We start from the raw sequence: 26,184 nt of genomic DNA on the forward strand, positions 1-26,184 counted from the left end.
AGTCACTTCAAATGTGATGTGGTCCCTAAAACAATGGTTTTGTAAATTTTGTTGGAAAAATGAGAAATTGCTGACAATCTTTTAATCCTTTAACGTCTTAACAAAAAAATGATGTTTCAAAAACGGTGATGATGTAAAGTAGACATGTGGGAAATGTTATTTAGTAACTATTTTGTGTGATATAACTTCTCTGGTTTAAAAACATAAAAATTCAAAGCTTTAAAATTGTGAAAAAGTTCAATTTTTTGCCAAATTTTTCATATCTTCATAAACGCAATTAACGTTGACCATAATGTACAACTAACATGAAGTACAGTTTGTCAAGAAAAACAATCTCAGAATCACTGGGATCCGTTGAACTGTTTTAGGTTTATAACTTCAAAGTGACACTAGTCAGAATTAAAAAATGAGGCTTGGTCCTTAAGGGGTTAAACAAAAATAAACATTTTTAAGCACCATGAACTTCATTAACAGCTATATAAGAGTTTGGTTTTTGTGCAACAAACTGTAGTATTTTGTGTATCATTTTGGGATATTTTTCTTATCAGCTTTTATTCATTTTTTTGTGGATGGAAGTTGGATTTTGCAGTTTATTTATTTATTTTAAACACCAAATATTATTCCAAATTTTCATGTGCGATCCTGAGCAGGGGCCCCGTGCTGGCTGTGATACCGTGGCAGCCGCCGACAGGCCTCTCCACAGCTCACGGGCCCCACAGCAGTGGCGGGGGAGGTTGCGGGAAGAGTACGAGGTGCGGGAAAATGTGTGGGAGGGTGCGAAGAATGGGGGACGGGGACTCCAAGCACTGTGGGGACTCCAAGCAGCAGGGCGGCAACATTAAGTCTGCTCTGTGGCCGTCAACAATGTGGTCGAGACGTCACAGGAAGCAGCAAAATCCCGGCAGGAGCAGTCACATGACCGTTCTGAGCCGGGGAGAGGGGCTGACAGCAGGGCAGGTAGGTAGTTACTATCTACCTACCTGCTCCAATGTAGCCCAATAGTGCAATAAACAAAAATTTGCAAATAAGCCGGATTACCCCTTTAAACGGGATTTTGTGTATTACTAATGTGATCTTAACAGCAATTCAGCTGTGCTGTGTGTTACACTCTGCTGTCAGTGCCTGGCTGGCAGATGGCTGATCATGCCCCACTTCATGTTGTGTATGTCAGATCTGAAGTAACTATAGCAACCCATTGACACCCTGTGATCGCACTGTTGGGGTAACATTCGACTGACCCCGACAGCATATGAGAGTATACATTCTTGGGCTCATGCAGACGACTGCATATCAGTACAATTTTAGACAACAATCGACTGACTGACCGCGCATTTTCAAACTATAGTGTGACTGCCTCATAGAAAAAAAAAAATCGATAAAGGAGAAAAAAAAAAAGCTCGAATAGACCTTTACCTTAACTTTTCTTTGTGCAACTGTATGACCAGGCAAACCATTGATCCCTTGTATAATACAATACACTCCAATACCGGTGTATTGCTGTATATTGGTTTCTGCTAGGTAAACCTGACCGGCATCCTATTGTGGTGCTTGAAGTCGAATACAAGCCTTATGCATTGTTTTAGTGCAGTATTATTAGAGAAATAGTTAACGACCGTTTTACAAGGCACAGGTATACAATACCACGGTGCTACCAATCTCTGAGTAGACAACCTAAATAAAATAAAAATACTATTCACAAATTATGTATTTACCAGTTTCTTGCAGCTGACGCTTTGCACTGGGCTCTTGGACGTTAAGTTCATTCTTCTCTGGACTAGAGGTTTCAACAGCACTTTCTCGTTTCCGCTTTGATATCTGCTTACGTGCTTTAAACAAAGTAATTTGTTTAATTTAATTTCAGCAAGTCACTTTAGCATTTTGTTTTAAATTATTTTTACACAAATTTAAAGATGAGAGGTCACCTCTACAAATCCCATTTCCTGGCAGATATAGTGCTGATCTGCAGGTAAATAGAATTAAAGGAAAGGTGAATGGCCAGTTTTGCTCTTATTTTAGTCCAGCTGCTTCTGAGCTTTCCCATTTTTTATTTCTTTCAAATCCACCATATGGTTCTAGAGATATGGGCCTTTTTATTCTTCATCAAGGGGGCTTGGCTCACAAGACTCTCTGGGGGCTTGTCTTCAGGCTGCTCAGCATTATTAACCAGTCAGGAAAGCCTCCACAGTACAGACCATAAAATTAGCAACAAAAAAAAAGCTCAATGTCTCTTGAGCCGTATGGAAGATTAAAAATAAAACAAAAAAACCCCCACAGAATACTCAGGGAAGCAGCAGGAATAAAATAAGAGAATAACTGACCACTTTTGATCTAGTGACAAATCTTTTACATGTCAGTTGGCTTGCTGGGAAGTGCGGCTCCAGTGAGAAGACAAAGTTACATTCTCCCTGAAACCGCTCGCTTCCAGTCATTGGGGCGGTGCTAGGAGCAGTTACAATCACTGCTCACTATGAGTGAGCTGTTAACACGCCGCAAATTGACTATCAGCCTGCTCTGCAACATTTACGCAGAACAGGCAGGCAATGATCTGAAGACTGCTTACAACACGCAATCGCTATAGTAAGTACTGACTGTAACCACTCGCTGCACAGCCACAATGACTGAAAGTGAGCAACAGTAGGGAGAATGTAACTTCATTTTCTCCATGTAGCCACTGCTCCTTTAAGCCTGCAACATATTTTAAAAGCCATTTACCTGCCGAATACTTCGACATCTGCAGTTTAAGAAGATTTTTTTTTTGGAGGTGAAAGGGATTAAAAAGGCAAACGTTCAGCAAGCAGTATAACTTGCTGAATGCTAAATGTAAAAGTATAATGTTAAGCCTCATTCAGGCAGACCCATTTTCAGTGTTGTGTGTCATCAATCAATCTCACTTAAGTAAAGAGAAGAAGAAGAAAAAAAAAAACAACCACTGCAAAGCTTCTCATTCCCACGGCTATATTAATGGATAGCATTGATTGCATGCTGATGTACAGTACAGAGTCCATTTCAGGACATGATCACATATCAGTGTCAAAGATCAGAAATACCCTGTTCGATCACAGACACCCGACCACCGACACAGTTTTCTTATAATATATCTAATATATAAAACTGAGTGTGTGTTGTGTGTGTGTGTGTGTGTGTGTGTGTGTGTGTGTGTGTGTGTGTGTGTGTGTGTGTGTGTGTGTGTCCGCGATTTACAGTTAGTCTCCAAAAAATCTGCCTCCATTAAAGTCAATGGAGCTGCTAGCTATTAGGTTATTAATAGCAGCTGAGTGGTTGCTATAGGAACAAAATAAATTGTTAGTATAAGAAGCTTATGTGTGAGGTAATAAGATGTCGGTGGAGAGACGGGGAACGGGGGCAGACGGGGAACGGGGGCAGACACAGAGATAGAGAGAGACTGACAGAGGATAGACAGACTGGGAGAGACAGAGACAGTTACTATCCCAGGCAACGCCCATGTACTACAGCTAGCTACTACCTAAATATGAAATACAATAAATAATGAACCTATAGCTTAATGGTAATGCATCTGATCCACACATAGTATTATACTTTCAAATCAATAACAAATTAAAAGAAAAATTCATCCACTATGTGAACTAAAACCCAGGGCTCTGTATCTGACAGACCGAACACGTACCACTGAACTACTTCCTCAGTACAGTCCGCCTTTAATTTGGTTATGTGATTATCAGTGCAATGGTGTGTGAAACACATTGGGCCTTTCCCACTGACGTCCTCCAAGTCAAATTCAAATGATGTTTGACTCTGATTGGAGAGTGTGATGTGTGAGAAAATCACATCTCACATCTCAGACATCACACAACAGAATTAGAATCGGGGGGGGCGTGGCTTGAACATGGTGGTGTGAGGAAGCAAAGTACCTGAGCTCCTACACCCACTCCCCGTATTCAGCTAAAATACAGCCTCTCCGCAATCTAATGCCGCCTAAAAGGAAGCCCCAGGGAGCACTCACCACGGTGGCTGGAGCTGTGCGTCTAGGAGGAGGAATGGAGCGTTTCTTCAGCGGGGCGCCGCTGGAGATGAGGAGCGCGGGCAGCAGCGTTAAGATGGCGCCGGCTCCCATGCTGCGGCCCGCTGGGGAGGAATCCCCACAGGCAGGGACGCCGCAGAAGTCAGCGGCGGCCGGCGCGAGCCCCCGCAACGGAGCAGGGACGAGAGCGGCTGCAGAGAGAGCGTCCCAGCGATGAAAGGACACCGCACAGCTGAAAAGCTCCACAGCGGGGACGCCACAGGACCCGCAGGGCACCGCGAGGCGGAAGGTGAGGAGAAACGGAGGAGTGGGGGGGGAGGCCCCGATCGTGGGGGCCCTGACAGGCCTGCAGCACCCGGCCAGCACAAGCCCAGTGCATGAGAGCTGCTCCCTGCACTCACCAGAGAAATCCCCAGGCAGAGACATTCCAGCTATCTTCCTCCCTGTGGGGGGGCCTCCCCTGGGCAGCCCGGCTCCCTCCCCCACATGTGCGAGCCCTGCTCATAATACACCAGATATACAGGCAATGAGGGAGTTAATCTTAGCCCTTCCAAGTAAAAGTGACCTAGATGCTCTATTCTGCAGACCAGTGCAATCTCATCAACAGGCCATCACTGCGGTGAGAGAGGAGATAGGGGCCTTGGTCACAGCCACTGAACAGGCTCAAGATTCTATGGAAAGCAGAGTCACACGGCTGGAGAAAGAATGTGTGGCCTACAATAACCGCTTAAAGTATATGACACTGTTGCTGGACGATCAAGAGAACAGAGGACGCCGCAACAACATAAGAGTAAAAGGTATCCCAGAGGACTGGCCCACTGAGTTGCTCCGTACCAAGGTGCAAGAAATATTTAATACTATCACTAATAGACCACTGGATGCCACGTTTCTATGCGACAGAGTACACAGAGTTGCCAGGGCCACCCAGGGAGCCGGCTCGTCCGCACCAAGAGACGTTCTCTGCCGTTTACACTTCTTCACGGAGAAGGAGCAGATCCTGAGGAGGGCCTGGGAGTTCGGGCCTGTAAAGATGGACGGTGCAGTTATTAAGCTTTTCTCTGATGTCTCTAGCCGCACACTTTACATGAGGCGTCAGCTTCAACCACTCCTGGTTAAAATCAAGGAGGTGAACGCCTCGTATCGCTGGGGCCATCCGTTCCACCTTATTGTCCGGAAAAGGTAGTCTGTCTTCCTATTGAAGCATCCTGCGGACCTGCCGGCCCTATACAAATTCCTGGATTTGCCCGATCTCCCCATTCCAGACTGGTAATCCTGGGAGTCCACGAGCCCCCAGATGCAGAAGAGGGGAAAGGTTCCAGGTTTCCTGCCAAGCGGTGGCAGTGGCTGAGAAGTTTACAAGGCTCCATTCTTGGATTACTGTTTTGGTGTATTGCGTACACTTGCATTTTCTGGGGTTTCTGTTCCAGTGTGGGGGAGGGGTGGAGGTGGGCCATACATATGGTCTGAAGGTGGCAGCGGAGGAGAGGCTGTTGGAATTCATAATAAGCATTGCCTTCTGTGGGTTTACAGGGGTGATAGCCAGTATATAGCAAGGTGGGGGGGGGGGAAGCGGGTGGGCTTCATACGTGTGTTCACTACCGTCTTCGTTGAGACTGCCCTAGTAGGCCTAGGGAGGGCCCATAGGCCTGCAAGCTCTTTGAGAGCGTCTTTTCTTGGTTTCCGTTTTCTTCCTTTTTCTCTTTTTTTCGCCTAATTTTTCTTTCTTTTCCTTTTTCTCCTTTTTCACCCTCCCTCTACTTCTACATCTCCCCCTTTTCTCTCCCTCCCCTTAATACCTTTCCCCGTGGTGTGTTTGTGCGTCTTGTCCTTGTCGTTTCCCCATAGGTCCCTGTTGAAGCCGCGAAGCAGATGTCCAAACCTGATCTTAGAGTGGGGTCCCTGAACGTCAAGGGCCTTCACAGCCCAGAGAAGCGCTCAATCCTCCTGAACCTGTTGTGGAAAAGGCGACTTCAGGTAATCTTCTTACAAGAAACCCACTATTCTATTGCCTAGATAAACCATATAAGCTGTCTGACCGGAGATACTCGACGGTCTACCATTCGCCATCACCTGACCCACGATCCAGGGGGACAAGCATTCTGGTTGCGAGCTCTCTGCCATGGGAGTTGATGGGGAACCACACGGACAAGGAGGGAGATTGATCATGATAAAAGGTCGTGTCCAGTCCCAGGTCTTCACCTTTGCGGCCCTTTACCTTCCCAACACGGGGCAATGCTCGGCCCTGCTAAAATACCTGAGCATCCTGGATGAGTTCTCAGAGGGCACGTTGATAGTGGGAGGGGATTTTAATTTTGTTATGGACCCAGAGATAGATACTTCAAAGGGTGCCGCCAATATGTCTAGAGCCGCTCATAGTCCGGTCAAACGGGGGTTACACGAATACCAGCTAGTCGACGCGTGGAGGGTGCAACACCCGACAGATAGGGACTATTCCTTCTACTCCGCTGTCCATAATACGTACTCAAGGTTGGACCACTTCTTTATCAAACACAGGGATCTCCACTGCCTGGTGGGTACTGAAATAGATGAGATCTTGTTTTCTGACCACGCTTTAATAATTCTAGATGTCTCCCTAGTGCGCCCATTGGTTAAACAAGGCATATGGACATTGAATACTTCTTTGCTGGGGGATCGTGGGACCATGCAGGAAATACGGGAGGCGGTGGAGGAGTACTTCAACCTCTGCGCCCGGGGAGACACCACACCCGCGGTAACATGGGAAGCACATAAATGTGTAGTGAGAGGTCTGTTTGTTAAACATGGCGCTCGGTTGAAACGGGAGAGAAACGCGGAAATCGAGTCGCTATTGGCAGACATACACGCGTTGGAGAGGATTCACAAAGATGATGAGACCAAAACCCTTCTCTTTCAGAAAAGAGAAAAGTTGAAATCGCTACTTTCCAACAAAGCTAAAGCCTCATTAGCAAGATGCCGAAGGCATTTTTATGAATTCGGAAACAAAAATAGCAGGACTCTAGCAAGGGCGTTGCGGATTCAAAGGTTGAAGGGGTTTATACCACATATACGGAAACAATCTGGGGAGAGAGCCTCACTTCCGGCTGACATTGCTGCTGCATTTAGGGACTTTTACTCAGCCCTGTATTCGATTGACAACTCGACAGAGGACGATAGGGAGACAGCCAGGGAAAGAATCCAGGATTATTTAAGATCTTCAGGACTGCCGAGGCTTAAACCGGAAGATATAAAGGCATTGGAGGCACCGATTTCTGACGCGGAGCTAGCTGCGGCCCTTAAGAATTCCCCTTCGGGTAAGGCACCGGGGCCGGATGGGCTCCCGGTGGCCTATTACAAGAAGCTGGGTCCTATATTGACCCTCCATTTTCTAGCAGCCTTCAGCAACATCCCATCGTGTCCATCCCCACCTTTACCAAGAGATGCCCTTGCTGCTACCATTGTGGTTATTCCTAAAGAGGGGAGGGATCCCTCCACTTGTGCCAACTATCGCCCGATCTCCCTGCTCAATGTGGACCTAAAGTTGTTTGCTAAGATTCTGGCCGAGCGACTGTCCCCACTGCTAGGGGTTATAGTCCATTCTGACCAGGCCGGGTTCATGCTGGGCAGGGAGGCTAGGGATAACACCACGAGGGCCATAAACCTGATTCATAGGGCCAGGTCTGATGGTGGATCTCTCATGTTGTCGTCGACAGACGCCGAGAAGGCGTTCGACCGGGTCAGCTGGACGTTCCTGAACGGTGTCCTTGCTTTCCTAGGGCTTGGGGGGAACATGCTAAGTTGGATAGGTTCTCTATATAGTGCACCGTCGGCTCGTGTTCGGGTTAATGGAGTGCTTTCAGAGAGTTTTCCGATTACCAATGGCACCCGGCAGGGTTGTCCGCTTTCCCCAATGATATTCATACTCACATTAGAGCCCCTACTGCGACACATTCGGATGAACACTAGCATTAAGGGACCGGAGATCGGGGGAGCGACTCATAAGATAGCAGCCTTTGCGGATGATCTATTATTTTTTATCGCTGACCCAGCCGAATCACTCCCAGTGCTAATGCAGGAATTTAATCGTTACTCCCTCCTCTCCAACTTCAAGGTCAACTTGTCTAAATCGGAGGCTCTGAGCGTTAACCTCCCCGCGGAGGTAGTTTCGCAGCTGCGGGGAGCCTCTGATATTCAGTGGGCTCCTCAGTACCTGCGATACTTGGGACTTAAATTGTCGGCCGACTTGAGCTCCCTTTTCCAGTTGAACTTTACCCCTCTGCTCCAAAAAATTAAAGAAGACTGTAAAACCTGGTCAAAAGGCACTTTCACGTGGTTCAGACGGGCCGCAATTTTTAAGATGAACATTTTTCCGAGACTCTTGTACCTCCTTCAGACCCTACCCATAGGGATCCCCAGGCCATTCTTTAGAGAAGTTTCCTCTCTACAAACGAAGTTGCTATGGGCAAACAAGCCGGCGAGACTGGCACGGTCGTTGTTGTGTAGACCTAGGGCTCGGGGGGGGCTGGGTCTCCCGGACCTCAAGACGTATTACATTGCCACACACATGCCCAGGGTGGTGGACTGGTGTCGCCATTTTAAAGCCAAGGCTTGGGTTCAGGTGGAGCAGAGCTTTACTGACATGCCATTGGCGGGGCTTCCCTGGGCACTTCCCCCTGTGGGCACAGAACTCAAATCCCATCCTACGATTGGTGCTACGCTATCTTGTTGTTCCCAGGAGGTGGTCCGGAGAGCCCTACTGCCCTTGCCCTCTCCCCTTTCTCCGATCATTCGCGCCCCGAATTTTTCGCCGGGTCTCTCTGACCCTATGTTTCGCCTCTGGATCTCGCAGAATAGATTCTGCGCTCAACACATCGGAGTCGGGGGGCATTGGCCAACAATAGAGGAACTTCGGCGCTTCCGGGTCCCTGGACCCCTGGGCCCGTGGCGTTCCCTACAACTGCGACACTTTCTCGTTACTCTACCGGTCCATAGTCAGTTTGACAGACCCCTCACCGACTTTGAGAAGCTGTGTATGGAAAGGGGGTCTCTCCGACACTCTCTAGCCATTTCACACTCAATGCTATGCAACTCTACAGACCTGTCCCCGCCGGGGTTTCTCCTGCATTGGGAGTCAGACCTGGGCCTCACCCTCTCGACCTCGCAAAGAAATAAAAAGTGCTGTTTCTCGCCCACAAAACATCAGTTAGCTCCAAACTCCAAGAGGCAAACTATAAATGTATCTCTCGATGGTATAGGGTCCCGACGAAACTCCACAGGATGTTCTCAGGTGTAGACTCCAGTTGTTGGAGATGTGGGACTGGGGAAGGTGACTTCCTGCACATATTCTGGGCATGCCCGGAGTTGCAGCGGTTTTGGGAGGGGGTGCGGGGGGTGATCGGGCATGTGGTTCGACACACGCAGACCCTGGGCCCGGAGCTCTTTTTGCTTCAACTGCCCGACTCCTCTGTCCGTGCTTATAAGGGGTCTCTATTAAGCTTCCTGGTGATGGCCGCCAGGACGTGCATCCCCCTGAGATGGAGATCCCCCACTCCGCCGACACTATCAATGTGGGCGAACAGGGTGAATGAATTGCTGCATATGGAGGACCTGACGGCGTCTCTCCACGACAGACAGGAGGCTTTTCACAGGACTTGGTTTCCCTGGATCGAATTTAAATTCTCCAAGGAATACGGTACCTGGATCCCCCCTGACTGAGGGGGTCTTCTTCTGCCGTTAGACAGTGGTGTTCTGAGATGATGGATCTCTGCCTAGTAGCTGTTTGTTCCCTTATGTTCTGCTCTTTACCCCCCCCTTCCTTCCCCCCTTTTTGTGTGCTCCCTCCTATTCGTCTATGGTCTACTTTCTTCTGCTCTCTTGCTTCTTTCTCTCTCTCTCCTTAATTCTCTACAGAATCTCTATACTTGAAAATTGCCAGGTAAACATGGAGGAGTCAAAGTGTGGTAGTTATCAGTTGTTACAGTTAGCCTGATGGGTGACAATGTACAATGGTCGTAAATTGTTATGCTACTGTTCTGGATTGATGTATTCCCATGTTTTTCGGTTAAATAAAGAATTATAAAAAAAAAAAAAAAAAGAATTAGAATCAGAAGGACTATAGCAGAATATTTGCATGGTTAATCTTATAAGGCAAGAATGACTGTGAGCCACTATATCCTCAGTGTATGGTACCTGGGTTTGATCCCAGGAGTCGAATGATTAACCTTGACTTTTTTAAATTCTGCTGCTCACACACAAACTGCAGTGATGTCTAATGTGTGACGTGTGAAGCAAGTCAAAAGTCACATCTCACACATCAGACTGACTTATAGACACTGAGTAGTTTGCATGTTTCACCACGTAACTAAGGAAAATCACCATCTAGTGTCACTTTACTCTGTGAAGGAGTGGCTAAGCTCACAGGATGGAAAGTCTCCAATGAAACTTGCTTTCTGGGTTCAAATCCCAGAAGATGAAAATGTTTAATTTTATTTTTTTAATATTCTGCTGACTACCACACAAAGTCCAGTAATGTTCCACTTTTAATATCTGACATTCTGATTGTCATTCTGACATGTTAAGGAAGAGTTTCGGACATGCTGTGCATTTAACATGGTAAATCACATAGGCAAAGGAAATTGGGTGTGAGGATTTAATTTACAACATATCTATTTCCAAGTGACTGTACATGCATATACTTTATTAAAAAGGGGTTAAAACAACTTTATTGTAAATTTTTGTTTGTTCACACTAAAGAACTGGCTGCAAACTCATGGCCACTAGGGATCTTACTAATGCATTGCCTGCTAGGCGTGGTCCTAGGGCATGTCATATTGTAGCTGGTGCGGAAGCTGCAAGACACGTGCATGTGTTTACTGCCATCTCACAGATCTGCCAAGCAACCTATCTCACTGCAAGTTAAACTTTGTTTACGTTTAAGGGCCTGTGCACACGTTTCAGATTTGTTACATTATTTTTTGCACAGATTTGACTCAAAACCTGAAGGGTTTCCTGGTTTCAGCAAAGTGAATGAGAATCCTGATGTCTCATGTGCACGTTGCTTATTTTCTTCTTGCAGATATACATCTGCAACAGCTCAATTCTTTCAGCATTTTGCTGCAGATTTCACTCATAGCAATCAGAGTGGGAAAATGTGCATAAAAAAGCACTAAAAACACTGCAAAAATTTGCCGTTTTGAGGCTGTGTTTGACGTGAAAAGGTGTCAGGGGTGGTCAGGTGTCAGGGGTGGTCAGGTGTCAGGGGTGGTCAGGTGTCAGGGGTGGTCAGGTGTCAGGGGTGGTCAGGTGTCAGGGGTGGTCAGGTGTCAGGGGTGGTCAGGTGTCAGGGGTGGTCAGGTGTCAGGGGTGGTCAGGTGTCAGGGGTGGTCAGGTGTCAGGGGTGGTCAGGTGTCAGGGGTGGTCAGGTGTCAGGGGTGGTCAGGTGTCAGGGGTGGTCAGGTGTCAGGGGTGGTCAGGTGTCAGGGGTGGTCAGGTGTCAGGGGTGGTCAGGTGTCAGGGGTGGTCAGGTGTCAGGGGTGGTCAGGTGTCAGGGGTGGTCAGGTGTCAGGGGTGGTCAGGTGTCAGGGGTGGTCAGGTGTCAGGGGTGGTCAGGTGTCAGGGGTGGTCAGGTGTCAGGGGTGGTCAGGTGTCAGGGGTGGTCAGGTGTCAGGGGTGGTCAGGTGTCAGGGGTGGTCAGGTGTCAGGGGTGGTCAGGTGACAGGGGTGGTCAGGTGACAGGGGTGGTCAGGTGACAGGGGTGGTCAGGTGACAGGGGTGGTCAGGTGACAGGGGTGGTCAGGTGACAGGGGTGGTCAGGTGACAGGGGTGGTCAGGTGACAGGGGTGGTCAGGTGACAGGGGTGGTCAGGTGACAGGGGTGGTCAGGTGACAGGGGTGGTCAGGTGACAGGGGTGGTCAGGTGACAGGGGTGGTCAGGTGACAGGGGTGGTCAGGTGACAGTGATCAAACAGGGTATTTCTGATGTTTGACACTGATATATGATCATGTCCTAAAATGGACACTGTACTGATGGCATCCATTTGCTGTCCACGATTTTCACAGACCCATCAACTTGGATAAGTCATTTTAATCCACAACTTGAATCATAATATGACAAGTCTGATTATTTTCTTAGACACCCAGTGCAAAAAAAAAAATACAAAAAACTCCCCAAACCACAAGCAAGTGAATATGTCCGTAAACTATAATGGGTCTATCCTTAAATTGAATTAATCACCAAGATTTTCGTATATAAGCTAAAGCCAGTGCTATACTGGCCCTATCAGGCTGATTCTACACATACCTTTAGTGGTCAGGTCGAATGTTTAGGTTTTGAAATCCAAAAAAGCAAAGTTTATAAAAATGAGCTGCTTGTTGAGTGACAGTTGCACTGGAGCAGATCATATATTCATAGTTATCCCCTCCCCCTGTTAGAATTAGCATAAGAATTAGGGTTTATTCAGACAACCGTTCCGTCTGTCCTGTTCAGTTCCTGTTTTTTTGCGGACCCATGGGCAGAACCATCTTTTTAATGTCTTTTGTGTAGGATCGGATGGGCCCACGGTAACACTTCCGTGTGCATCCGATAAAAAAAAATAAAAAAAAAAAAAAAAGATCGGAAGCTGTATGTCCGTTCCAATATTATGGAACATGTCCTATTTTGTTCCATAATAACGGACCGTGACTCAATACAAGTCAATGGGTCCGCAAAATCCCTGGAAGCCACACGGAACCACTTGTGTGTGGCTTCCGTCAGGTGCCCCTGTAGTCTGTGTCCCGCTGCTGCTCACACTGCAGTGTGTCAGTGGACGGATGCCCGCACTGTACTACGAGCAGCCACGGGTATGATGAGCGTTGCAGTCAGGAGGTTAGTAAAGTTCATTACCTGCGGTGATGAAGTCCTGCACTCCTGACGTCAGCGTGTGTCACTGCCTTCTATGCCCACCGCATTCTCACATCACCACTAGCGGGTGGTCCGAGACTGTGGCTAGTGGTGTCGTCACGGGCCGCTCTCAATACTTGTGAGCGTGGCAGTCATTGAACTCAGTGACCAGCGCTGACATCAGGAGTGCAGCGGCTTCCATCACCGCAGGTAATCTACCTCGCTAACCTCCTTAAGTCAGCGCTGGTGATGCCCTGCAGTGACCTGGGCTGATCTCATGATGTTAGCTCAGGTCACTGACTGCACTACTCTCCCAGCCAATGGGGAACATTCTGTTCTTCATTGACTGGGCCAGCGACTATTTGATTACGCCGGACCCAGATTTGATTTTTCTTTCGAATAAATTGGTGAAAGAAGGAATGTTTTGGGGAGTATTTATTTCAAATAAAAATGTGTTTGTCGTCAATTTTTTTTTCATTACTGGTGGTGATGTCGGGTATGTGATAGACGCCGTGAAATCACAAACCCCAGGGCTTGATGCCTGGTGACATTACACAGCTGGTATCAACCCCATATATTACCCAGTTTGCCACCGCACCAGGGCTTCGGATTGAGCATCTAATGGATGCGCCACTTCTGGGGTGCCTATTTTTAGGCTGGGGAGGGATCCAAGAACCGCGGACCTCCCTAGTCTGAGAAAACCAGACTACAGCTGTCCGCTTTACCTTGGCTGGTGATCCAATTTGGGGGTGTCCCCACGTTTTTTGTTTTAAATTATTTAATTTAAAATAACAGTGTGGGGTACCCTCTGATTTGGATTACCAGCCAAGGTGAAGCGGCCGGCTGTGGTCTGCAGGCTGCAGCCATCTGCTTTACCCGAGCTGGGTACAAAGAAATAAGGGGGACCCCCACGTTGTTTTTTTTTATTATTTATTTTTTAGCTAAATACAAGCCTAAGCACCCTTAAGTGCCACATTATATATATCTTTCTCATCGACTATCTACATATCCCTCCCTCACTCCATCCATCTAGCAGTTTCCGTTTTTTGCGGTCCGTAAAAAGAGGAAGCACACGGCTGACACACGGCCCGTAAACGAAACGGAACGGAGGCCAGACAAATGCATCCGTGAAAAAAAAGGACCGTTTTTTGCAACCGCAAAAAACGGATCGGTCATAGGAATGAGCTTTTATACAAATGATTCACTTGGGTATGACCTCATACAGGTCCTTCCACAGACCATGTGACCTGGTATCCAGCTTTGCTGGCCCCTTCTGGTCACATGGGTATGACCTCACACAGGTCATTCCACAGACAAAGTGAAGCATTTGTATAATGCTTATGCTAATTCTAACAAGTGGAGGGGATAACTATTAACCCCTTCACCCCGGCCACTAAAACACCCTAATGACCGGGCCATTTTTTGCAATTCTGACCAGTGTCACTTTGACAGGTTATAACTCTGGAACGCTTCAACGGATCCTGGTGATTCTGAGATTGTTTTTTCGTGACATATTGTACTTCATGTCAGTGGTAAATTTAGGCCGATATTTTTTGCGTTTATTTGTGAAAAGTTTGGAAATTTGGCGAAAATTTTGAAAATTTCGCAATTTTCAAACTTTGAAAATTTATGCCCATAAATCTGAGAGATATGTCACACAAAATAGTTACTAAATAAAATTTCCCACATGTCTACTTTACATCAGCGCAATTTTCGAAACAATTTTTTTTTCCGTTAGGAAGTTAGAAGGGGTCAAAGTTCATCAGCAATTTCTCATTTTTCCAACAAAATTTACAAAATAATTTTTTTTAGGGACCACATCACATTTGAAGTGACTTTGAGAGGCTGAGGTGACAGAAAATACCCAAAAGTGACCCCATTCGAAAAACTGCACCCCTCACACTGCTCAAAACCACATCCAAGAAGTTTATTAACCCTTTAGGTGCTTCACAGGAACCAAAGAAATGTGGAAGGAAAAAATGAAAATTTAACTTTTTAACACAAAAATGTTACTTTAGCCATAAAATTTTCATTTTCACAAGGGAGAAAGAGAAAGTGCACCATAGAATTTATTTCGCATTTTCTCCTGATACCCCATATGTGGTAAAAATCAAATGTTTGGGCACACGGCAGAGCTCGGAAGGGAAGGAGCGCCATTTCAATTTTTGAACGCAAAATTAGCTGGACTCATTAGCGGACGCCATGTCGGGTTTGAAGACCCCCTGAGGTGCCTAAACAATGGAGCTCCCCCACAAGTGACCCTATTTTGGAAACTAGAGCCCTCAAATAATTTTTCTAGATGTTTGATGAGCACTTTGAACCCCTGGGGGCTTCACAGAAGTTTATAACGTTGAGCCGTGAAAGAAGGGAATTTTGTTACTTACCGTAAATTCCTTTTCTTCTAGCTCCTATTGGGAGACCCAGACGATTGGGTGTATAGCACTGCCTCCGGAGGCCACACAAAGCAATTACACTAAAAAGTGTAAGGCCCCTCCCCTTCTGGCTATACACCCCCAGTGGGATCACTGGCTCACCAGTTTTAGTGCAAAAGCAAGAAGGAGGAAAGCCAATAACTGGTTTAAACAAATTCACTCCGAAGTAACGTCGGAGAACTGAAAACCGTTCAACATGAACAACATGTGTACCCGAAAAACAACCAAAAATCCCGAAGGACAACAGGGCGGGTGCTGGGTCTCCCAATAGGAGCTAGAAGAAAAGGAATTTACGGTAAGTAACAAAATTCCCTTCTTCTTCGGCGCTTCATTGGGAGACCCAGACGATTGGGACGTCCAAAAGCTGTCCCTGGGTGGGTAAAGAATACCTCATGTTAGAGCTGCGAGACAGCCCTCCCCTATAGGGAGGCAACTGCCGCCTGCAGGACTCTTCTACCTAGGCTGGCGTCCGCCGAAGCATAGGTATGCACCTGATAATGTTTGGTGAAAGTGTGCAGACTCGACCAGGTAGCTGCCTGGCACACCTGTTGAGCCGTAGCCTGGTGTCGCAATGCCCAGGACGCACCCACGGCTCTGGTAGAATGGGCCTTCAGCCCTGATGGAACCGGAAGCCCAGCAGAACGGTAGGCTTCAAGAATTGGTTCTTTGATCCATCGAGCCAGGGTGGCCTTAGAAGCCTGCGACCCTTTGCGCTTACCAGCGACAAGGACAAAGAGTGCATCCGAACGGCGCAAGGGCGCCGTGCGGAAAATGTAGATTCTGAGTGCTCTCACCAGATCTAACAAATGTAAATCCTTCTCATACCGATGAACTGCATGAGGACAAAACGAAGGCAAAGAGATATCCTGATTAAGATGAAAAGAGGATACCACCTTCGGGAGAAACTCCTGAATGGGGCGCAGCACTACCTTGTCCTGGTGGAAGACCAGGAAGGGAGCCCTGGATGACAGCGCTGCCAGCTCAGACACTCTCCGAAGAGATGTGATCGCTACCAGAAAAGCCACTTTCTGTGATAGTCTAGAAAGTGAAACCTCCCTCAGAGGCTCGAAGGGCGGCTTCTAGAGGGCAACTAGTACCCTGTTCAGATCCCATGGATCTAACGGCCGCTTGTACGGGGGTACGATATGGCAAACCCCCTGTAGGAACGTGCGCACCTTAGGAAGGCGTGCCAAACGCCTCTGAAAAAAGACGGATAGCGCCGAGACCTGACCTTTAAGGGAGCCGAGCGACAAACCTTTTTCTAACCCAGATTGCAGGAAAGAAAGAAAGGTAGGCAATGCAAATGGCCAGGGAGACACTCCCTGAGCAGAGCACCAGGATAAGAAGATCCTCCACGTTCTGTGGTAGATCTTAGCGGACGTGGGCTTCCTAGCCTGTCTCATGGTGGCAACGACCCCTTGGGATAATCCTGAAGACGCTAGGATCCAGGACTCAATGGCCACACAGTCAGGTTCAGGGCCGCAGAATTCCGATGGAAAAACGGCCCTTGGGACAGTAAGTCTGGTCGGTCTGGTAGTGCCCACGGTTGGCCGACAGTGAGCTGCCACAGATCCGGATACCACGCCCTCCTCGGCCAGTCTGGGGCGACGAGTATGACGCGGCTGCAATCGGATCTGATCTTGCGTAGCACTCTGGGCAAGAGTGCCAGAGGTGGAAACACATAAGGGAGCCGGAACTGCGACCAATCTTGCACTAGGGCGTCTGCCGCCAGCGCTCTTTGATCGCGAGACCGTGCCATGAAGGCTGGGACCTTGTTGTTGTGCCGGGACGCCATTAGGTCGACGTCCGGCCTTCCCCATCGGCGACAGATTTCCTGAAACACGTCTGGGTGAAGGGACCATTCCCCTGCGTCCATGCCCTGGCGACTGAGGAAGTCTGCTTCCCAGTTTTCTACGCCGGGGATGTGAACTGCGGATATGGTGGAGGCCGTGGCTTCCACCCACATCAGAATCCGACGGACTTCCTGGAAGGCTTGCCGACTGCGTGTCCCCCCTTGGTGGTTGATGTATGCCACCGCTGTGGAATTGTCCGACTGAATTCGGATCTGCCTTCCTTCCAGCCACTGCTGGAAGGCTAGTAGGGCAAGATACACTGCTCTGATTTCCAGAACATTGATCTGAAGGGTGGACTCCTGCTGAGTCCACGTACCCTGAGCCCTGTGGTGGAGAAAAACTGCTCCCCACCCTGACAGACTCGCGTCTGTCGTGACCACCGCCCAAGACGGTGGTAGGAAGGATCTCCCTGTGATAATGAGGTGGGAAGAAGCCACCACTGCAGAGAGTCCTTGGCCGTCTGGGAAAGGGAGACTTTCCTGTCCAGGGATGTTGACTTCCCGTCCCATTGGCGGAGAATGTCCCATTGAAGTGGGCGCAGATGAAACTGCGCAAACGGAACCGCCTCTATTGCCGCCACCATCTTCCCGAGGAAGTGCATGAGGCGTCTTAAGGAGTGCGACTGACTTTGAAGGAGAGCCTGCACCCCAGTCTGTAGAGACCGCTGCTTGTCCAGCGGAAGCTTCACTATCGCTGAGAGAGTATGAAACTCCATGCCAAGATACGTTAGTGATTGGGTCGGTGACAGATTTGACTTTGAGAAGTTGATGATCCACCCGAACGTCTGGAGAGTCTCCAGTGCAACAGTCAAGCTGAGTTGGCATGCCTCTTGAGAGGGTGCCTTGACCAGTAGATCGTCCAAGTAAGGGATCACAGAGTGTCCCTGAGAGTGCAAGACTGCTACCACTGCCGCCATGATCTTGGTGAACACCCGTGGGGCTGTCGCCAGACCAAATGGCAGAGCTACGAACTGAAAATGGTCGTCTCCTATCACGAAGCGTAGAAAGCGTTGGTGCTCTGTAGCAATCGGCACGTGGAGATAAGCGTCTTTGATGTCTATTGAGGCTAGGAAATCTCCTTGAGACATTGAGGCAATGACTGAGCGGAGGGATTCCATCCGGAACCGCCTGGCGTTCACATGCTTGTTGAGCAGTTTTAGGTCCAGAACAGGACGGAATGAGCCGTCCTTTTTTGGCACCACAAAGAGATTGGAGTAAAAACCTTGACCTCGTTCCTGAAGAGGAACAGGGACCACCACTCCTTCTGCTCTTAGAGAATTCACCGCCTGCAGAAGGGCATCTGCTCGGTCGGGATGTGCGGAAGTTCTGAAGAACCGAGGCGGAGGACGAGAACTGAACTCTATCCTGTACCCGTGAGACAAAATGTCTGTTACCCACCGGTCTTTGACCTGTGGCAGCCAAATGTCGCAAAAGCGGGAGAGCCTGCCACCGACCGAGGATGCGGAGGGAGGCGGCCGAAAGTCATGAGGCAGCCGCCTTGGAAGCGGTACCTCCGGTTGCTTTCTTGGGGCGTGAGTGAGCCCGCCAGGAATCAGAGCTTCTTTGCTCTTTCTGAGTCCCTTTGGACGAGGAGAATTGGGGCTTGCCCGAGCCTCGAAAGGACCGAAACTTTGACTGCCACTTCCTCTGTGGAGGTTTGCTTGATCTGGGCTGGGGTAAGGAGGAGTCCTTACCTTTGGACTGTTTAATGATTTCCGCCAATTGCTCACCAAACAGTCTGTCTCCAGATAATGGCAAGCTGGTTAAACATTTTTTAGAAGCAGAATCTGCTTTCCATTCTTTTAACCACAAGGCTCTGCGCAAAACTACAGAGTTGGCGGATGCCATTGAGGTACGGCTCGTAGATGCCAGTACCGCATTGATAGCGTAGGTCGCAAACGCAGACATTTGTGTAGTTAGGGACGCCACTTGCGGCACTGCTGGACGTATGAGAGAGTCCACCTGTGCCAGACCAGCTGAAATAGCTTGGAGCGCCCACACGGCCGCGAATGCTGGAGCAAACGACGCGCCGATAGCTTCATAGACAGATTTCAACCAAAGGTCCATCTGTTTGTCATTGGCATCTTTAAGTGAAGCCCCATCCTCCACTGCAACTATGGATCTAGCTGCCAGTCTGGATATTGGAGGGTCCACTTTTGGACACTGGGTCCAGCGTTTGACCACGTCAGGGGGAAAAGGATAACGTGTATCCTTAAGGCGTTTAGAAAAACGCTTGTCCGGATAAGTATTGTGTTTCTGGATGGATTCTCTGAAGTCAGAGTGGTCCAGAAAAATACTCAATTTACGCTTGGGATACAGGAAATGGAATTTCTCCTGCTGTGCAGCTGCCTCCTCTGAAGAAGGGGCTGGGGGAGAAATATCCAACAGCCTATTGATGGCCGCTATAAGGTCATTTACCATGGCGTCACCATCAGGAGTATCCAGATTGAGTGCGGCGTCAGGACAAGACTCCTGATCACCCACCTCTGAGTCATCATATAGAGACCCTTCTCGCTGAGACCCTGATCCGCGTGATGACGTGGAGGGTCTCTCCCAGCGAGCTCGCTTAGGCGGACTGGGACTGTCATCGGAGTCAGAGCCCTCAGCCTGTGATGCCTGGGACCCCCTTGAATTACGGATTAATTCCAGCTGAGGGGGGCCGGGGAACATAGACACAGCGGTGTCCATGGTCTGAGCAACTGGCCTGGACTGCATGGTTTCCAGGATTTTTGCCATAGTCACAGACCTTTTATCAGCAAAAACTGCAAATTCTGACCCCGTCACCGGGGCAGGGGTCGCAGGCGACTCTGCCTGGGCTACCACCACCATAGGCTCTGGCTGACGAAGTGCCACTGGGACTGAACATTGCACACAATGAGAGTCGTTGGAGCCTGCTGGTAGATTAGCCCCACATGCTGTACAAGCAGTGTAAGCAGCCCTTGCCTTGGCACCCTTGCGTTTTGTGGATGACATGTTGTTGTCTCCCCAGAGTAATATAGGGTATACAGCCAAGAAGCGACCAAACAGTGCAGTATATATAAATATATATAAATATATCTGGTACAGCGAAAAACAGTACACAAATATAACACTGTGGCACTAGTGGGGCCGCACGTATGTGCTGCTTACCGCCCGCTTAGCGCGGGTGTGTGGTCGCCAGAAACCCCTAGCCTGGGTCCCCCAGAGCCTGCGTCCGTTCTCCAGCCAGACTGCATGTGTATAATGGCTGCCGGCGTCCTGGGGAGCTGCAAGCCTGGGGGCGGGCCTAGGGCGTGCACAGAGAAAAAGCGCGAAGCCTGTGTCCTACTGTGCTCAGTGAGAGGGCTGGAGCATGTAAATCGTGCTCCAGCCCTCGGCGCTGCCGATTGAATAACGTCTCTCCCCTACCCTGATTGACAGGGTGGGGGGCGTTAACGAAGCGGAGCTAGGCCGCAGAAAAACCGGGAACTAAAGTTAGAAGCGCCGCCGCCGTAAAAGCGCGGTCGGCGCGTCCCCGGCGCACTACAAGTCGCAGCTGCGCCGCCGCTCCAGGGGCGGTCGGCGCGGCGAACCACACACATAAAGTCCCCCAGTAATCTGCGGGGACTATAAGCCCAGCGCACAGCGCTACAGTCCCCGGCGCACTAGCACACCCAGCAAGTCTGGGGTGTGTGTGGCCTGTCATACGGGGACACAGAGTACCTGAAAGTTGCAGGGCCTTGTCCCTGAACAGCACTCCCGCTCCACATCCAGCAGGTTCTATGGGTCTGTGGATGGAGCCCGGCCTCAGGGCTTGGTGGCCGGTAAGATCCCACTTCCTCAGAGCCCCTCAGGGGGATGGGGAAGGAAAACAGCATGTGGGCTCCAGCCTCCGTACCCGCAATGGGTACCTCAACCTTACAAACCACAAGTGGGGTAAGAAGGGAGCATGCTGGGGGCCCCATATGGGCCCTCTTTTCTTCCATCCGATATAGTCAGCAGCTACTGCTGACTAAACAGTGGAGCTATGCGTGGATGTCTGACCTCCTTCGCACAAAGCAGAAAACTGGTGAGCCAGTGATCCCACTGGGGGTGTATAGCCAGAAGGGGAGGGGCCTTACACTTTTTAGTGTAATTGCTTTGTGTGGCCTCCGGAGGCAGTGCTATACACCCAATCGTCTGGGTCTCCCAATGGAGCGCCGAAGAAAGAAAATTTTTTTTTTTTACCACAAAACTGTTGCTTCAACTAGGTAGCTTATTTTTTCTCAAGGGTATCTGGAAAAAATGCACCATAAAATGTATTGTGCATTTTCTCCTGAGTACGCAGATACCTCACATGTGGTGGAAATCAAATGTTTGGGTATACGGCAGGGCTCGGAAGGCAAGGAGCGCCATTTGAATTTTTGAGTGCAAAATTAGCTGTACTCATTAGCGGATGCCATGTCGGGTTTGAAGACCCCCTGTGGTGCCTAAACAATGGAGCTCCCCCCACAAGTGACCCCATTTTGGAAACTAGAGCCCTCAAATAATTTTTCTAGATGTTTGGTGAGCCCCAAGGGGCTCCACAGAAGTTGATAATGTTGAGCCATGAATACACTTTTTTTTTTCACCACAAACCTGTTACTTGAACCAGGTAGCTTTTTTTTCACAAGGGTATCAGGAAAAATGCACCATGAAATTTATAGTGCATTTTTTCCTGAGTACGACGATACCTCACATGTGGTAGAAAGTAATTGTTTGGGCGCATGGCGGGGCTCAGAAGAGAAGGAGCACCATTTGACAGCAAAATTGGTTGGAATCATTAGCGGACGCCATGTCACGTTTGGAGACCCCCTATGGTGCCTAAACAGTGGAGCTCCCCCACAAATATCCCCATTTTGGAACTAGATCCCTAAAGGAATTTATCTAGATGTTTGGTGAGCCCCTTGTACCCCCAGGGGCTCCAAAGAAGTTGATAACGTTGAACCGTGAAAATTATTATTATTTTTTTTTTTTACCACAAATTTTTTGCATCAATCAGGTAGCTTTTTTTTCACAAGGGTATCAGGAAAAAATGCACCATAAAACGTATTGATACCTCATATGTGGTGGAAATCAATTGTTTGGGGGCATGGTGGGGCTCAGAAGAGAAGGAACGCCATTTGACAAACGCACAGACGCGGTGCACTGATCGGCCACTGCAGGACGCACGGTCGGATGAAATACAAAAAGCGTCGGGGATACGGGAAAAAAAACACAGTCACGCCAAAAATTGAGCAGGGATTCCGATCCGTTATGTGCATCCCTGATCAGTGCTCGGTGGGACAAACGGACAGATGCGATACAAAAAAGCGTCGCGGATACGGAAAAAAGTCACGCCAAAAATTGACCATGGATGCAGATACGTTATGTGCATCCCTGATCAGCGCTCGGCGGGACGTACGGACGGACAAGGTGTAAAAATGGACGACAGGGGATACAGGGAAAAAAAAAAAAAAGTTATACTCACAGTACCCAGAGGATTAGCAGGAGGATCACTGACCAGAAAAACTGCAGGAGGAATTAGAAGGGAAGCGAGATGGACCGCTTTACAGGAGCAGCAGGCAGGACGTTGGACAGCTCTGCAGAATACCCAGGAAGGACCCAGAGATGGAGGCAGATGTGATCGGGCCAGTGAAGACCTCGGACGACCCGGTGAAGACAGGTAAGATGACGTTGGGGGGAGAGCAGAGGGGGGGGGAGCAGAGGGGGAGAGCAGATGGGGAGAGCAGAGGGGGAGTGAGGACTGGGATACCAAAGAAGGAGCTGCAGAAGCAGAATAGAGATCATGGGGGAGTAGGCAGATCGTGGGGGGAGCAGATCAGGGTGTGGGGGGGGCAGATCGCAGGGGGGCACGGGCAGGGGGCGTCACGGGAGCGCGCAGGGGCTGCAAGGTGAGCACAGTACTCACGTGGAGCAGGAGCAGAAGCGGTAACATCAGCGGCGGCGGCAGCAGCGGTGGGGTGGTACAACAAGTACCAGTCAGTCCACGCTGAAGACATGTTGGGGGAGGCTCCCCAGACCAGCACAGGCCTGGGGAGGGCGGCCAACTGCAGATCAGACCGCCCCACTGCACACTGATTGGAGCGATTGCGCGTCATAGCACAATCGCTCCAATCAGTGCTGCAGGGGTTGGGGGCGACATGTTTGAGGTCCACCTATGATATGCTGCAACTGCTACAGCATCTCATAGCCGAATCTCACAGTATCGCACTAATTCAGGCCTTATTTTGCCGAAATTAGTGCAAACGATGTGGTTGGCGGTGCAGATTTTAACAGCCAATCACGTCGATCGTCGACCCCCTGGGGTCAAGCAAAGGTCCCCTGCTGTAAGAAACAGCAGGGGACATAATTTGAAAGCCGTTGCTATGGCCACGGCAATCAAATGAACTTTAGGCAGTAAAGTTACGTCCCTGGTCGTTAAGTCACGTTAAAATAGGACGTAAATTTTACTGCCCGTGGTCGTGAAGGGGTTAATCTATAATCTGCTTCAGTGCAACTGTCACTCAACAAGCAGCTCATTTTATAAACTTTACTTTTTGGATTTCAAAACCTAAACATCCGAGCTGACCACTACAGATATGTATAAAACCAGCCTGATAGATCCAGTATAGCACTGGCTTTAGCTTATATATGAAAATCCTGGTGACTGGTTTCTTTTAAAAAACACTGATAATGTGTCCTTAAAAAACAGACGTCTGAATGAGACCTTAGATTCAGCTCTGGTAGCCGGTTCAGTGAAGTTTGCCGTGGGATGGAAACAGCATTTAATTGCACAATACCTGTTTTACGTTTAGGGATGCTAATGGAAGGCAAATCTGGTGAACCAGCAAGGCCGGCAGTATCCGGCGAATGGCTGCAGTCAGAAGTAGAAACTACTCCAATGGGCTCCACCTGAGCAAGAAGAAAAAAAAATGTATTACATCATTGCCAGTGCACACACATCAATTATTAAATTCATTCGCCAATATTAACCCATTCAGGACTAGCAAATTTTAAGCCCCAAGGATTTTTGGTTTTGTTTTTAATGGTCACATTCCAGGAGGAATTGTGTTTTTATTTTACAAACAACGTTGTGTTTTTGTAAACCTACTAGATTTCTCCTAAAGGGAGAATATAGCCCCATACTAAAGTATAAAACTAAAAAAGGGGGTTCTCCCAAATGTGAAACAGCAGCAGTCAAACTGGGGGAACCAAACAAAGAAGGACCAAGAAATAAAATGAAAAAAATTAAATACTTTATTACATCAACAACAAGGTGAAGCAGACAAAGCACTGGGGTCAAACCGATGACAAGTTCACTCAGAGACAACCAGAATATAAAATGACCAGCACCCGAAACACACCAGGGTGCACTGAGTACGTGGAATACACATACTGTATAGAGTATGACAGCAGAAGTGACACAAAGAAACTACAAATATAGCTGAATAAGAGCATACAATTTCCCTACAGATTCAGGATAGATATGCTATCGGTAACATCAGTGGCATACCGTCAATAGAGGCAGGCCACGCTACTGCTTTGGGGCCCGTGCCCTGAGGGGTACCGCGGTGGCTGCCCGCTGTGTGGGCTTTCACTTTCATCATTCCCAGCGGGGCGGGCTGCCCCAGGATGGTCACCAAGCAGTTGAATAAGGGGGGGCCCGCACTGTTTGAATAGCTGCAGGCCGCTGCAACACAGATGCAGACACGCCCACACTGCACACTGTGGCCTCTGCTGAAGAGGACGGAGTGGCCAGGCAGCATCTTCTTTTAGTCAGGACTGCTGTGAGATGCCAGGTGGAGAACAGCCAATCAGGAGAGGGGGCGGATCTTGTTCAGTACAGCCCGGGAAAAAGAAAGTATGGAAAGCAAAACAGTGCAGAAGGAGCAAAGAGTGTGAAGGAGCAGAATAAGCAGAACAAGCAGAGAGCTAAGGAAACAAGAAGAGGTAGAGAGCAGAAGTACTAGAAAGAAAAAGCAGAGGACAGGATCAGAACACAGCCACGAGGACCCACAGGAATAGCAGCATGGAGGCTGCTACTAATATGATCTCTCACAGCAAAGGAGCAGGTATTATAATGTACAAATGTCTGTCTGTAACACTACAGAAAGAAAATGCCCTGTCCTGTGACATCCCTGTGTGTATTGCCCCTGTACTGTGGCATCACTGTGTGTATTGCCCCTGTACTGTGGCATCACTGTGTGTATTGCCCCTGTACTGTGGCATCACTGTGTGTATTGCCCCTGTACTGTGGCATCACTGTGTGTATTGTCCCTGTACTGTGACATCACTGTGTATTGTCCCTGTACTGTGGCATCACTGTGTGTATTGTCCCTGTACTGTGGCATCACTGTGTGTATTGCCCCTGTACTGTGGCATCACTGTGTGTATTGTCCCTGTACTGTGGCATCACTGTGTGTATTGTCCCTGTACTGTGGCATCACTGTGTGTATTGCCCCTGTACTGTGGCATCACTGTGTGTATTGTCCCTGTACTGTGACATCACTGTGTATTGTCCCTGTACTGTGGCATCACTGTGTGTATTGTCCCTGTACTGTGGCATCACTGTGTGTATTGTCCCTGTACTGTGGCATCACTGTGTGTATTGTCCCTGTACTGTGGCATCACTGTGTGTATTGTCCCTGTACTGTGGCATCACTGTGTGTGTGTATTGTCCCTGTACTGTGGCATCACTGTGTATTACTCCTGTACTGTGCAGAGTTTTACTATAGTTCCTAAGTCTATAAATGGGGTAATAATTATTACCATTATATGGGGGAGACAGATGTGAAAATTTATAGTGTGTGGCGAGGGGCACGAAGAAGGACACCGCTAGTTTAGACCAAGTTCACACAATGCAGATTTTTGGGGGATTTGCGGTGTGAACCCACTGGTCTTTGTGCAGTAGACTTTGCTCAGTAACAGGATGGTAGTTATATTCACACAGTATATGGTAATATTTGGTCGTGCTGTGGCAACATTATTTTGCAATGTAGATATTTATAGATTTGTATAATTTAATTATTTTTATAGTGGCAGTAAAGGTATCAGTAATTACTGTGAGACACTTTGGTGGGACTTTTTTT

General features: G+C 48.6%; 1 protein-coding gene across 3 annotated transcripts in view; it reads right to left on the reverse strand.

Annotated features, from left to right (window-relative positions):
* The window catches only part of LIG1 (DNA ligase 1), a 793,173-nt gene that overhangs the window by 579,023 nt on the left and 187,966 nt on the right, over positions 1 to 26,184 (reverse strand). For all 3 annotated transcript variants that reach the window (XM_075328747.1, XM_075328748.1, XM_075328746.1), the window contains exons 5-6: positions 23,896 to 24,007; positions 1,713 to 1,826 (exon numbers count right to left, since the gene is read on the reverse strand). In XM_075328747.1, coding sequence (XP_075184862.1) covers positions 1,713 to 1,826; positions 23,896 to 24,007 — 226 coding nt within the window. The remainder of the gene's footprint in view (positions 1 to 1,712; positions 1,827 to 23,895; positions 24,008 to 26,184) is intronic.

This window comes from Anomaloglossus baeobatrachus, chromosome 11 (genome assembly GCF_048569485.1).
Source record: "Anomaloglossus baeobatrachus isolate aAnoBae1 chromosome 11, aAnoBae1.hap1, whole genome shotgun sequence".
Lineage (NCBI taxonomy): Eukaryota > Metazoa > Chordata > Amphibia > Anura > Aromobatidae > Anomaloglossus > Anomaloglossus baeobatrachus.